The sequence below is a fragment of the Ambystoma mexicanum genome, chromosome 8 (assembly GCF_040938575.1).
Source record: "Ambystoma mexicanum isolate Mex_15411 chromosome 8, UKY_AmexF1_1, whole genome shotgun sequence".
NCBI lineage: Eukaryota > Metazoa > Chordata > Amphibia > Caudata > Ambystomatidae > Ambystoma > Ambystoma mexicanum.
The window spans coordinates 953,400,171-953,415,440 of record NC_090929.1 but is presented as its reverse complement, the minus strand read 5'-3'; the positions used below and the strand labels follow the sequence as shown (position 1 = coordinate 953,415,440).

The 15,270-nt window shown below is 44.6% G+C and overlaps 1 protein-coding gene across 1 annotated transcript in view; it reads right to left on the bottom strand.

The window, feature by feature from the left end:
• Positions 1-268: 268 nt before the first annotated feature.
• The window catches only part of LOC138472599 (neuromedin-U receptor 2-like), a 433,131-nt gene continuing 418,129 nt past the window's right edge, over positions 269-15,270 (bottom strand). Inside the window, exon 3 of the mRNA XM_069610862.1 lies at positions 269-1,513. Coding sequence (XP_069466963.1) covers positions 1,104-1,513 — 410 coding nt within the window. The 3' untranslated portion in view covers positions 269-1,103. The remainder of the gene's footprint in view (positions 1,514-15,270) is intronic.

The window sequence follows — 15,270 nt, the reverse complement described above, 5'->3', positions numbered from 1 at the left end:
TCATCCTTTGGGCCCCTTAGTGGTCCAAACCATAGTTGGGGGGCCCAGAAACAATATTTTATCAAATGGGAGGCTAGGGAGCTCGGTATGAAATATTTTGAATACCACTGCGGTATAGGAAGCTAAGTTGCAGTAGATGTTCTATCATCAGTGTATTCTCCCAGAACTCAACAATGCATACATAAGATGCAATACTTTTTCCAGGGGTTCTTTCTTAAAAACAATATTTTTATGATTCAGTGAAAAGAATGTTAGACATCACAATAGATTCATGTTAGTCACAGATAAGTATATTAAAATGTCCAATGTGATACAGTAATATGGGAAAACAATACATGTTAGTCAATGGCACTCTCACACAGCATCAACAGGAGCATCATTAGAGCACAGATGTATTTGAAGCACAGCGTGGCACAATACCAATTTATGAGTCATGAATTACTATAAAAATAATAATGTAAGAATTAGCATTTGGCATTGGTCGCTCTGCATGTCAATGGCTATTTGCAGGAACTGTCCCCTGCACCAGATGGAGCTTGATGTTCTGTTTTAGAGGCAGAAGTTCAATTGGCACAACCACATATAAAGGACCACTTGTACATTTGGAGAATCAACATGGCTGTGGCAAATATGCATCGTCCCGTCACTGTTGGCTGCCGAATAGGGAAACGCATGATTGTGTACAGTTCCAGACTACTAGGCTGATCACACAGTTTCAATCCACAGTATTCGTGATTGAAAGGGCATATTTGAAAGTCCAAGCTGAATATATTTGTAACCATGTCACTGAAATTCGAAGTCACAGTGCACAAAGAAAGCTATAGGTTTGGTCGCAAAAGAGAACCTGGCAAGCCAGCCACTGATGTCCCTTAGCAACTTCCACACCTTCTGGATGAAATATTGACCATGGCTCATTGGACATATAATATTGACTTCTTATAAGATCTACACACACAGAGTAGAGTGGCAGATTTGTCTTATGTTATAAGGTCTGGAGAGGTATGGACATCTCAAGAGAGCATCTTTATCAGTTATAACCATTCTGATTGCTGTTGGCAGTGATAAAATCATGTCAGACCGACTTGGGCATATCCACACTGCAGTCACATGTATGAAGTTTCATCTTCATGGGACCAGTTTAGGTGGGAATGGAAGTTGACTGGAAGAAACTTGTACTCTTGCTTACATGTGGTCTTCTCTGGCAACCCAACCATGCTTGCTATGTGGGAAGGACTCTTGTGAATCTTGCAGAAGCCGGGGGAGCTGCTGTAGGAGACGCTGCTTTCTGGGTTGCGACAGACAATCTCTCGAAAACGCTCCCGGAATTTGGTGGAGAGGAGGTTGTAGATTATCGGGTTGACGGCGGCGCTCAAGTAGAAGAAGATACCAGAGAGGATATGGACGTACTGGAAAGCAGTATGCATAACGTCGGTCCACTGCGTGATGAAGCTCCAGAGAAGCCGGTCTGTGTGGAATGGGGCCCAGCAGATGGTGAACACAATGACTACAACACCTGTGGATACAAGGAAATAATCACGTGTAAACTAACGTCCAAGTACTCATACTGTAGATCTCATTTCCGCAGAGGGACGCACACTGAGAGAATGCAATAACAAAGACAGTTGCCTTTACTAGCAGCACATCCTATTAATACAATGCTAAAGATCTCAGTGCAAGATCAATCAACGAGTACACTAATATTTGACACTCTTTCAATTGCAATTGTGTAACGAAAACCGATCTTGGAATGACCAATTTTATCAGAGTAGAAGAAAATGAAGCACCAGTCTTTTCTTTGTTCACACCATGTTTTCACAGTTGGCTTTAGTAACCGCCTCTTTTAGAGAAATTAATAATTAAGAAATTAAAAATAAGTGGGCATACCTTCAGAGGAGAAATGGCCAGAGTCGGGGGTGTGTGTGTGTGTGTGTGTGTGTCTACAAATGAAATTGATTCCAAATGGCAAATATGCAGGACAAATAGGATGCTGTGCAATGGGTGAATTGCATTAATTCTGTCAGACATTGCTATCATGAATCGTAAAAGCCATAAATAGCGTTTCAGTAAGAACGTTCAAATTAGGAAGCCTAAAGCAAAAAAATGTGTTTTTTTGTTGTGCATGATGTAACTGTTATTCCACACAGGAAGTAATATTTTCTAAAAATGTCCAGCATCCTAGATGGTCATGCCAAGCCAACTCTTAATCAGCATCAATATCTTCATGGTCACCTCTCCCAATGACTGTCGGCGCAATTGTGCAAGGCTACTGCTAGCATCCTAGCCACATTTACAGCTCATAGGAACAGGCACAATGGATCAATTTGATCCAATTATGTGCAGTAATGTGCATTCACAGTGATGCACTCTTGCTCCTGGCACACGGTAGGCGAGTGTGCTAATTTATCAAGGTGGGAACTGCGCATTCGGGAAGGGGGAGCATTGTGGTGTGTTGTAAGCCACCAGCCTATGAATTTGCCAGTGCTTGGCATGCACATATCTCCTGCATACCACCTGATTCGCCATTAGGGCAACGCTTGCCCGCAGGAGCCAGACAGACCTCAATTGGATGACATCCCCACACCGAGCCCTTAAGATATATTGCACATTTCTGCAGGACTAGAAGCATGGATGGCTACGTTTTCTCATTCAGTGGACTGTGCTCATGCTAAACATAAGGATTACTGCACAGAGTGGGGGGCTCTGCAGGGGCCCCGTAGGGCTCACATCAGTGTGCTCATGTCCTTGCAGGGGCTCTGACTGAATGAAAGTGCAAGTCCACTGACAGTCCAATCTATTGCTAGTGGCCACCTTCGTTAAACCCCTTTCACGAAACACTTCACAAATCTACTTCATGAATCAATGGGATTGGTTCATTGGCATTGTACACAAGGAGCACAATCTGCGCGCACACCCACAATTATTTTGTGAACTTGAGTAAACACCCGCAGTCATAGCCCATGTTACAGTCATTTTCCCGAGTGAACATCACTGCCATTATCAACATTCACCACCAGTTATTTTGCACCACCAACACCATTATTTTCAATGGCAGTACTGCCAATACGTCTGAAATCAACTGATTACCATCAAACAGCATCAGTCTTTATGTCAGAATCCAACACCCAAATCTGTTCTCAAAGGGGGCCTGTGTCTGCTGTAGGACCTCCGTTCTCATCAAAACAAATCCTGCCTATGTCTCTATGGTTAAAGGACCATACCACACCTGCAAAATGTATATCTCTATTGTGAATTGTTGTCCATGGGTTTCTGATATTTGTAAGTCATAAAGTGTGTAGATATGTTATACTATTGTCCGGGAGATTTTTCATTTCTGTGTCAATTTCCTTTAACCTTAGGGACCCCCAGCTCTTTTGCTGGACTCAGGGCTTTTTAATTATAAATCCTGAGTGAGTGGGATTTTTTTCTCACTCTCTCGAGGGTTTTTTCGAACTCAGATGTTTGAGTTTCTCACATTTAATGGAGTCTGGTAAACTCCATAGGCATCTGCTTTTGCATTGTGACAAACAGCACCTTTTGTGCAGTGCCGCTGGGAAGTCCCTCAGACTTTTCTTTATGTTTAACTACATTTTCTTGGGTGAACTACTGGTCCCAAGAATAGTAAGATGGCTTCGGTCTTACTTACATTTTCATTTGTGGGTCCAGCACACACCAGCCTATTTGAAGTGCTAGAGAGTTACATGGTAATTCCTTTAACCCATTCCTCATTTGACATTTTTTTACACTAACTTACATGAATGGCTGGTGGCACTGGCTTCTTTTTTTACTACCTTGCACCATGTATCTGCAAGCTGAATCAGCACCCAAGGGTGACCATGTTCCCAAAATGGCCCCAACCTTGCTTTTGAGCCATTTCTTGTTAGTTTGTTTCTTCTGGGCTACTACTCTGTTGTTTGAATCAGGTTTGAGTCCTTTGTGTGTTTTTCCTTTGGCGGGCTTCAGCCCTGAAGCCTGCCCAGGCTCCCATGTGTCTGGAAAGGCAGGAAGTGAGGGAGGGTCTCGAAACTTCCCTGTCCTTTGTCTCTTTGTGTGCTTGAGTGAAACCAGTTCTGATTGGCTGTCTGGCTGTCCAGGAGGACAGCCTCCCTGCTGGGCGATTGACAGCCTAGGGCTGTGAATGAATGGGGACTTGCTTAAAAGGCAAGGGTTTGGGAGTAGATGCAGAGTTGACCACTGCAGGACAACACCTGATGAAGAAGACACAATGAGATGCCAGCAGCACCCTCCTGGACCTCGAAGTGCCCAGTGAAGCCCTGCAGCTGTTCTGACCCCATTTACATTTCAACTGGGAAGACCTGTATGGGACAACATCTTCGCTTGGGCTAGTGGAACCAACTAGCCTTAAGACAAGCTTCATTTTGGCATAAGCCCTGACATGTTGTGACTTTCCAAGGCTGCAGAATCTCAATACATGGGGACCCCTGACCATCATCAAGTGCATTGTTTTTCCAAAGCGTAAATCTGGCCAAAACTTTGTGGGCATCCAGAGGACTCTAGAGGAAACGGAAATCTTCCAGAGTCCAGGACCAAGGGATCAAGTAACATCTAACTGGAGCTGTTTGTTCTTCTTTGATGCTGCAAAAAGATGCACCAAAACCACAAAGAGACACTGAATCAAGGAGAATCCATTTCTGCTGAGTCCCTCTCTCGAGTGCTGCTGCAGGACCCCACCAGACATCCCCCCTTTTGTCACCACGACCAACAAACAGGAACAAGGGTCTGCTGTACTGCAACCAGAAGGCATTCAGCTGGAACAGATTCTTCAGTTCACAGGTACTGTGGAATTTGGGTTAAATCAACCTTTTGCCATTTGTGGTGCTTCCTACCTTGCAAGGTTTACTTTACCCTCTTCTGAGTTGGCCTGAAATCACTTGCACTGGACTTTCAGCTTGTCTTTCTTCAAGGTGACTCCCCTTGAGTTGCTGTGATTTTCTGTTTGAACTACTGACTATTATTTAACATTTTCTAAGAAGAGAGGATCAGAACTTTGAACTGGCTCATTGACTTTGGCTTTCCTGGATCCCTAAAGGCACCCTTCTGAACCTATTGGCTTTGGCAGTGTGTGTTCCCTTAAAGGTTTTAGTTGTTGAACGCTATTATTGCTGGGATAAAAGACTGCCTGCATCCCTCTGGGAGATGTGACATTTTTGAATTGTATCCTTACTTGGGAATAATGTTACTATTAGTTGCTGCTTTTTAAAAATTCTTTAAATATCCTTGTTTGTTGTTCTGTAGAGGTATGGTTGTGTTTGTTTCAGAGTTTGAGTGGTGTATGCAGAAGGGTGAGTTTTATTTTTAGGTGTGGTTAGTGGTTGTGTCCTCTCCCCAGTTGTATATTCTGGTGTGCTACATTTACCACTCATATGTTGAGTGCAGAAGAGTGGGTCCTCAAAAGGCTATTCAGTGGTGGTACCTTTCCATCCACAGTGTGCAGACCAAGTGCTGCCCATCACCATTCCCCCTTAGCACACCCTGGTGTGCAGCAACCATCACCCCGACAGGCTCCTCCAGGGGAGATGTGCCCCCTGTGCCCCGTGGTCCATCAGTTCCGAGATCGGGACGCCTCTCTCCCCCCATTTTCCTCTGAGGCTCTATGTCCATTTTCAAATGAATTCAGACCCATCCTTTTCCCAAGTCTCCCATTTTACACTCTATAGGGAAGACTATACCTAAATCTATATCCCAATCGCACGACTCTCTTCCTCTCAGCACTCCATTGCGGTCTGGCCTACTCCTCAGTCCTTCTCATGAGCAAACACCTACATTGGGAACTCAGAAGTAAATTCAGTGAGAACTAGACTTAAAAAACAACAGTCAGTGATAAAATGCTCAAATTGGGGGGTACCTAGATACATGGACAAACACCTAAATTTGGGACTTAACAGTAAATGCAGTGACACCTAGATTTGAAACACAGTAGTCAGTGATAAACACTCTAATTTGTGGTTCACTGGATAAAATGAGAAATGCCTAGATTTGGGACTCAACTATAAATGCAGTGACACCTAGATTTAAAACACAGCAGTCAGGGATAAAACACTCAGATTGGGGGTACCTAGATAAATAGAGAAGTGCCTCCACTTGAGACTCAACAGTAAATGCAGTAACATCTAGCTTCGAGACAAAGCAGCAATGAACAAGCAGCTTGAGATAATTGGGCAGCTGGAGGGGAAGCCTACATTTGAGAATAAATGTGCCTCAATGAATGCAATGCTTAACTGAAAATAGAAAGAAAAAAATAACACGTTTGTCATTAAAAACACAGCCACAGCCCTGTTACCGTGGGTCCTTTCTCCCTAGGGATCTCTGTCCTTTTTATAATGATCTCCTCTCTCATGCATATTAAAAAAGTAAGAACATGCCCACCATTTAAAGGCTTGCAGCTCACAAGAAGGGCCGCTACCGGTGCCTACAGTCATTTTGAGAAGACTATTAGCCTCATTACACGGATGGCGGAGAACCATGGCGCTATTAGCGCCATGGTTCATGCTGGTAAAATACTGGCACTGCCTTGGCGGAAAGGGGAATTACCGCCCCATTCCAAGGTTGGCGGGGAGGTAATTCCCCCTTCCACCATTGCCCTTCCCCATTCCCATTTTTGCCCCATAGGGCATAATGGGAATGGGGAAGGCGCTAATTACGGTACCGCAAATTGCGGTACCGTAATTAGCTCCCTGGGTCCCTTTTGCGGGTTGGTTTTTAACGCCTGCAAAAAGCAGGCGTTAAATTCCCCAACCCGCAAAGGGACCTCGTAGTAAGGCGGTAAGGATTTACTGATACCGGTAAAATACCGGTACCGGTAAACCCTTACCGCCATCCGTGTAATGAGGCCCTATGGGCCTGATTCACAGAAGTGTTTAATAATGGTGCCATCCCATTGAAAAACGTTTTTTGAGTCAGACCCTATGTATCTTTAAAAAAATAGGATTTTAGATGCAGTGCAGCAGTAAATGACTGACAATGTATACATATTTGACAAACTGAATACTTCATGAAACTGTTCACTGCTGTCGTCCCTTAGCGATGCAGTTTTCATGTCTACACATGACTAAAAGGGTCATATTGTAAACTGCAAACGAACTACAAATTATTGGATTTCTTTTGTTGTATGATATGGTAAACAAAAGGTCACCTCATCGGTAAACAATGCGAATGTGAAGTTCTCAATGTCACTTGTGTGCATTCTTTGACGTTGCATTTATGCTCTAAAAGTGCAGAATTGAATGTTATAATGAAAATACTTTCAATGTTTGAACTACATGGCAGAGAGAGAGATTTCGCCAAACAGACGTGAAATGCAGTGTTTCCCTACAAACGTTTAAGACCTGGGTGGTTTTAGTTGCATTTGATTGCATGTGGTTCATTCTTGCTTGTGTTTAATGCTATTTTTGATTTGAACACTTAGTGCAACATAAAAAGTCAGGCATCACTTCGAAACTGAACAATTGCACTAGTGTTTGTGACCTGAAATCAGTGGTCGAAGTGTACGAAAAGAAGTAGTGGAACTATGTTCCATCCTGGCCTGCCCCTGCTCCCCCACACCGCATCGCCGCGCTCCTTCCCACGCGCAGTAGTTAATTAAGTGAATCTTCAGTTTAGCGCATTGAAGTGCAAGTTTAAACTTCTTCCTACATTTTTATTTTAAAATTAAATAATTCCAGAATGCTTTCTTTTTCAAATAAAAGTATCGGAACAGTAAAATGTAATTTAAACAAAAGAAGTAGAGGAGCACCGATCCCAACCTCTCCCGCCACTTCCACCACTGCCTGAAATATTACATCAGTAAAGTCTTTTCGTTAAATTATGATGGCAACTTCTCAGGATGTCTTTTTCCAATACACCACTGAATACATTTAGATAGTTCTCAGTGATAATATGTGCGGAAGGAAAACTATGGGCGTGATTGCGAGCTTGACAGCTAAACAGAATTACCGTTACTGCATGTGGTAACTTGATTGGTCTGCATGATTCTGAGTCATGTGGAATCTTCAGTTATTCACCATTTTGGAATCCCTAAGGTCTCCATAGGGAACTGTTATATTACCTCAGACTGTAATATTGCATCCTTAAATGGTTTTGTGTGGAGGTAATTATGAAATGGTAAATGCACACACCAGTCTAATGTGCCACCTGGGTGCATGGTCTGAGCCCAGTACACTAGGGCTCATTTGTGAAGTGAGCATTGGTGAACAAATTCAAATGTACAGCTTTATTATGAAATGTACAACGACAGTTCCAAAGCACAGCTCCTAAAAGGACTCTGCTCTGCAATAGGCTCCCTGCATCAATGTGGCAGCGGTCTGTGGGCTCCTTTTTGAGGCTGGGAACCTGTGAACAGCAAAATACTACTAGACACATGCCCAATATCTAGTTATTGAAGAAGGACCAGCAGGCGTAGCACTCAATGTGTCCTGTATTCCAACCGAAAAGTAGTGAATGCAGAGAATGCTTATTTTATGACCATTGCTTTAGGAATATGGCCTATTTGTTTGCAAAATGCTTATAGATACAAAAGCTTTCAGCTTGTTACAGTAAGCTAAGGAGGCAAGGCAGTAACTCTACAAGAGCATTCATACAACCATGCACTTCGGGAGTAAATTCTGTCCTGGAAGCATCTCAGGATGGTCTTGAAACTAGTCCAAAGATTACATAATAAGTTTTTGATTTTGAATACCATTAGTGGGGTAATAATATCAGCAATTATGTTCTGGAGAAGTAATGGGGCACTTCATCATGGGCCCCTTTCGGGGTCATACAAGCTGGTATGAAAATTGGTCAATGGGAGAGGGAGCCACGTGACTCCCCTGGTCATTGCTGCAGGTCTCGCGCTCAGCACTGTGCTCCATCTCATCACCGCTGCCTGCACGATTCCCTGCACCATTCCCCTCCTCATCTGGGCTGAATCTAACAAATGGGAACGGAAGCCAATTAAATCCTAAGCCTGCCCCGAAGATCCTTATCCAGAAACCCTGGTCACTCCTCGCATATGTGACTTGGGTCAACGCCCCCCACCCTCGCCCCCGGACTACCATTGCATTTCTTTAGAGGCCTGCACGAAGACAATGCCCCTCATCAAATTACTAGCAAGCAACCAGTTCCCTGCCACCTCCCAGGAAAATTGCCTTTCCAATCTCCTCTTTCAAAAAAAAAAAAAATGAACAATGGAAATTCATATTGATGATGCAACAACCAAGTGTCTTGCTTTTGCTTCTGGTACTACGTACTCCTGTCTGGATCATTTTGAAGAAATACAAAAGTTCTTAATTTCAAGCTTCCTCAGACATCTCTTGTGTCATGATCCTACTTGAGACACACTCGCTGCAGACAGCATCTGTGAGAGAAATGGCCATTAGAATCCTGCAATGATGATTTAGTTGCTAACACTGCTCAACCCTCTGATAGTTCCCTTTCTGATGCCAGCCCTACATCATTCATCACTTCATGGCTAGCTGGATATCAGGCCATTGAACCCTCTTTACACACTGTATTTGAAAAGCTCCTACTTGGGTGAAAAAAAAGTCCTGAAAACTTCTCACATACCTTTCTACATTGTATCTACTCTTCCTCTGGTTGCATAGGACATAAGGTGACTGTTCTGTACTTTGCAAGTGGCAATACTCACATTGCCCAAAGAGACGATTTTCTTTGTTGTTGCAACTTTCTTTATCAAAGCGCTTGGTAACACAGTGTTACAAACACAGCACAATTAGCATAACATTATTCATTCAAATCTGACGAGCAGTTCACAACTGGTATAAATCACTAGAAGGCGTGTGAATGTTTAATGAACATTGGAATCTTCAGGTACAGACACATAGGGAGTAATGCTTAGGGGAGGGGTCAGCAAACGGCGAGCACATATTATATAGGGGGGACATCATCCTGAGATTGCAACAGGTAGTCCTTAAAGGGCTGGCAAATATCTACCAGGTGGCTTCCCACTGGCTGCATAGTGGCCCATTGGTCTTCAGTGTCACTGGCTCAGGTAACCACTGCCTAATCGTCGGCCCAGTGGGTTTGAGCCACAGCAGCAGTATGCAGTGCACCGCTAGCAGCATGCATAACCCAGCAAGTTTGCTCAAGCATCCCTCCCAATCCTCAAACCTGTGAAAAAGGAACTTCAGGGCAGAGCACACATTTTACAGCTAAGCATATCTGAAAGAACAGCACATAAATACCTCCAGTACCCATCCAGCTTTGGACATTCCCATACCATGTGAAAATACTCAGCTTCATCCGCACAACACCTATGGCATGCTCCCGACCCCGTCTGAGAGAATAACTGCAATCTGGCTGCGGTATAGTGGTTTCTATGGAGTACTTTAAGATGAATCAGTAGAAACATGGAATTACAGGAACCTTAAGGGTTTGCATACACATGTCCTTCAAGATCTCATCTGTGATGTCCATATTCAAGTCTCGTGCCCGTTTTAAATGAGCCATAATGGGGGTGCCCTGTGCATGGTCCAGAACCAGACCATATAAAGCCTAGACTATGCCTCGGGTCCTGTGTGCATTCAACATAAATTAAAGCATACAGTCAGTGGTTGGTATAACCGGGAACTCTGCAGAAGACCCTTTGAATGCCTTGCACAATCCAAAGTACTGGAGCCATCGTGTAGAGAGACGCCATTTGAGCCCGGGTACCTCTTGAGCAGTGAACATTTTCCCAGGTACATACATGTGTCCCATAGACCCCAACCCTTCTCGGACCCACTGTCACACAATAGCAGCATCTGCCCAAAGGGAGGGAGGGGATGTATTTCCATAAAAGGAAGTCGCTGTGACAGGGTTAGGGCACACCCTGGAGCTTCCATACTTCACACCAGGCAAACACAGTCACACTGGCAGGGTTCAATAGACAAGCGTCTGTGATCAATTGAGGCAGCACCAGACATCTAATGTCCCGCTCCCGAGCAGAATACCTCTCGCATCTCCCCCCTGAGGATAAGGCCTACACAGAGTTTCACATTTATGGCGTTTGGAGCCAGCATGCCACTTGAAAGTATTAATGCTGATGTTGAGCTCCTTAAAAAACGGCACTCCGGGTCACAGTGCGATGTTCTGAAAAAAGGAGCTTTGGAAGGACCACCATTTTAAGCAAGGTTGTTCTACCCACCATGGTCAACGGTAATCGCGCCCAAGCCAGGAGCTTTGCTGTAAGGTAATGCATGTAATCCATTTAGTTGCGGTCCAACATGGAGGTGTTTGTGTCTGGTTTCTGTGATCCCTACGTATTTGAGCTCCCAAGGTGACTAGGAGAACTTTAGCAAGTCATGTGGTTTTGCCATCTTGTCAATCAGTGAGAAGAGTTCAGACTTGGTGCAGTTAACATGGAGAGCCAACACTGCCTTCAAAGGTGCATAATCAGGGCCAAGTGAAGCTGGGGCTCTCTCACATATAGTATTGGATCATCAGCATAAAGGGAAATAATTTTGGCTTCACCAGATATTCTAATCCCTTTATGCCTATGTTTATGCCTGAGTAAATCTGCCAGAGATTCAAAAATTATGGTGAACAGCAGCGGCAACAGGGGGCAGCCCTGGCGCATGCCTCTAGCTATGGGAAATGGGGATGAAATTATTCCATTAGAACTAACCCTACCAGACGGGGACAAGTATAGCATTCGCAAAATGACATTTATTCAGGACGGCATACATAAATTGCCACAAGGCCGAGTCAAAGGCTTGTTGTATGTCTAGTGGTGCCGCCACCGCCTGGTCTATCTGGGCAAGAATTTTACAAAGATGCGCAGGTTGAGCATTGCAGAGTGCCCGGGAATAAAACCTGACTGGTCTGGGTGAACTATATGGGTCATGTATGGTGACAACTGGGTGGCCAAATTTTGGCAAAAATCTTGACCTCAGAATTAATCAGTGAAAGGGGCCGGTAAGAGCCACAGTGCTCAGCCAGTTTGTTTGGTTTTTAACAGCACCATGATGACTGCTTCTCTCATAGTAGGAGGGAGCACCTGTTCCTCAAATGCCTCAATCCACATTATATAAAGGTGAGGAGCTAAGTATCATTTTAAAAGTTTATAAAACTCAGCTCTGAGGCTATCAGAGCCAAGAGCCTTGCCAGAGGATAAGGAGTTAATAGCCCAGGTAATATCTTCCTGCGAGATGGGTAGGTCCAGAATAGATCTAGTCTCGTCGGACAGTATCGAAAGTTGGAGAGCTCCTAAGAATATATCTATGTCGGCTGGCAAGCAGCTATCTTTGTTGGAATACAGGTTGGGGTAAAAGGTTTCAAATACTCGGTTTACTTCAGTCAAAGTATATACTAAGGTCCTGAATCATCCTAAAGGCATGGAATACTACTGCTACCACCCGCTTGGCGATTAACCAGTCAGTAATCTACCCAGACACTCAGCTTCACTGTATTGCCTCGCCACCATTGTGACATCTATAAACCGTAGCTTCCTCTCAGCATGTTTCCTGAAGCCGTCTAAGCCTTCCTTAATCTGAACTAGAGTGGCAGACTGGGGGCAAGTTGACTGCATTGTTCCAGTTGATCCAAAGTGTCCTCACTGTTCTTGATGTCTTACCTTATGTTTTCAAGAATACCATGCTCAGTGGACATCACAATTCCCTAGATGTAGGCCTTAAAGGCTTACCACAATACACTGAAGGAAGACACAGACCCTACATTAGTTCCGAAGAATAGTTTAACATGTTTCTCCAAATTAGTCTCAAAAGTCTAGTCGAGTAACGCCTGAGATTTGAATCTCCAGTTGGAACACGGTTTGGGGAGACCATTCATCAGGAGAGATAATAGGACAGGGGTGATATTTGAATATGTTCTGGGCAATACATCTACCAGGTGTACCAGGTGATGGTGCTAATTAATACATCAGAGATCAGTCATAAATCAAATATGAGAGTGGGAATTCATGAACGGAGGAGTAGAAGAAATATGCCTGATCCGTTGTATTAAGAGCCCTCCAAATATCCACAATACTAAAATCAGCCATACTGTTATGTATCATCTGAGCGGCTTTCGTAAGTGTCCTAATGCTTTGATTAGACCTGTGTCTATGTCCACATCTAAGATCGTATTGAAGTCTTTGCCGCACAGTACAGGCGCAAGAGGGTATAGAGCTTTGAAATATGTGAGTTCTGTGAAGAACATTGGGTCATCTAAATTGGGGCCATATACATTCAACAGGATCATATCCCTCCCCTCCCGTATCCCTTAAACCATAACATACCTCCCCAGGGGGTCCATGTAGGCCTTCCTATGTGTGTATTGTACAGAGTTGTGGAGCACAATCATCACTCCACTAGCCTGGGTGGAGTATGTGGTGTAAAATCTATTTTTGCTTCTGTTTTGCCAACCCCCTCACAGCTCCCACATGAGCTTTTTGTAAGAACAGAAGCTGGAACTTATGCTGCTCCACATGGAGCTTAAGCTTGCACATCTTAACAGAATTCCCCAACCCCCACACATTCAAGCTTAATCATGGAAGTTCACCCATTGCTACCATTACAAACCACAGTCATTCCCAGGCAAGTGGGTCACATCAGACTAGCCCGCACCCAACTGCTCTCTAACAACTGCGTTCGTAACAATGACAGTGCATTCAATCGAAGCACATTTTGAAACCCCAATGTAATCCCTCTATGATCCTCCCTTATTCTCCCCCAAACGAGAGGATGCATTCCCCACATAAACCAACCCCTGTAACTCTGCAACCATGCATGTTGAGGCCAGCGCACGGGCAGCAACCCGGCTCTATCACAACCTTGAAAAACAGGGAATTAAACAATGATATTTTTCCACAGTTACAGTAAGAGCACTTAACAGGCTAGTGGCCCATTATCTAAGTAAGGTAGTGTTAAATCCCCCATTCCATAATGATAACATCATAGCAACACACCATCCAATTAAGCGCCAAAAGGTGGGAGTCAAGAAACCCAGCACAGCAGCAGACAAATACATTGAGGAGTATCACTACCCAGCAGAATGTTCAACCGAATATGTCATGTCCTCCTCTGGGAGCGTAAAAAATATGTCTTGCCAACACTCTCAATGTGTAACTTGATAGGGTACAGCATCGCATATTTCATGCCACCTTTGCAAAGTCTCTCCTAAACTGCCATGAACGACTTCCTTTCCAGCTGCACCGCCACCGAAATGTCAGGATAAATATGTATCCAGCTTGAGCCCAGAAAGATCTCACCCTTTTCCTGTTTAATCTGCACAATAGCATTCCTGTCCTGGTAATTTAGCAAACGGGCTATTATAGGATGGGGTGGCATCGCAGGTTTGGGTTTAGGCACCAGAGAATGGTGGGCACTCTCCACCGCAAACTGAGGTGTCAGTTTAGGGACATCTATCAGGGTTAGGAGAGTATGTTCCACAAAGTCCTCCATGGATCCGTTCAAATTGTCCTCCAGGACCATGATGATCCAGATGTTGTTACCGCGCACAGGATTTGAGATTGTCACACTTCCTACAGACAGCCTGTAAAGACTGCTCGGGGGTATCTGTACTTCTGCCCTCTATATGGTTGGGACAATGGCATGTAGCACCCCGGCCAAGGTTCTCTACATGGTAGAATGGATGAGCAACCAAGACTTACAGGCCGATTCATGGAATCAATGTGCGCTGAAAATCGCTATGCAAGCGTGAAAATCGTGCGCAAGCGTGAAAATCGCAGTGAAAGCATGCCAAAGCCGCGCACATCGATTCATGGAAGTCAGTGCGCGTGTAAATGCTGGGATGTGCGCTAAAATCGTGGTTGGCGCACGCGAGCGCACACGTCATTAAACGGCGTGCACTACACGCACAGCGAAAGCGCACATAGCGCAGCGCAGACAACAAAAGTGGGCGTAACACGGGGCGTAACACGCGGAATGAGGAACAACATGTGAAAATGTGGGCGTTACGGGGGAAGTACAGGAGGTAAATGCTCGCAACGCCCACACTCAAGCCAACAACACGTATTCATGGAATCGAACAGGGGAAAGGCGTGCACCAAAAAAGACGCGCTAATCCGGAAACACGTACGCCAGCAGGAAGCAGGTGTAGGCGGCCCCGTGCAGCATAAAAGTGCACGCAAACAACAAACAAGCTCAGACGCTGCGATGAATATACCATTCCTCGCAGCAGTGGTCGTGGGACACCGCAGGAGGAGGAGGATAGCCAGGACCTGCATTTTATTACCCAGGACTAGCCTTTTTGGGATGACCAGGTGTATGGGAGGTACAGGTTTCCACCACACATAATACTCGACCTGGTGAGTGAGTG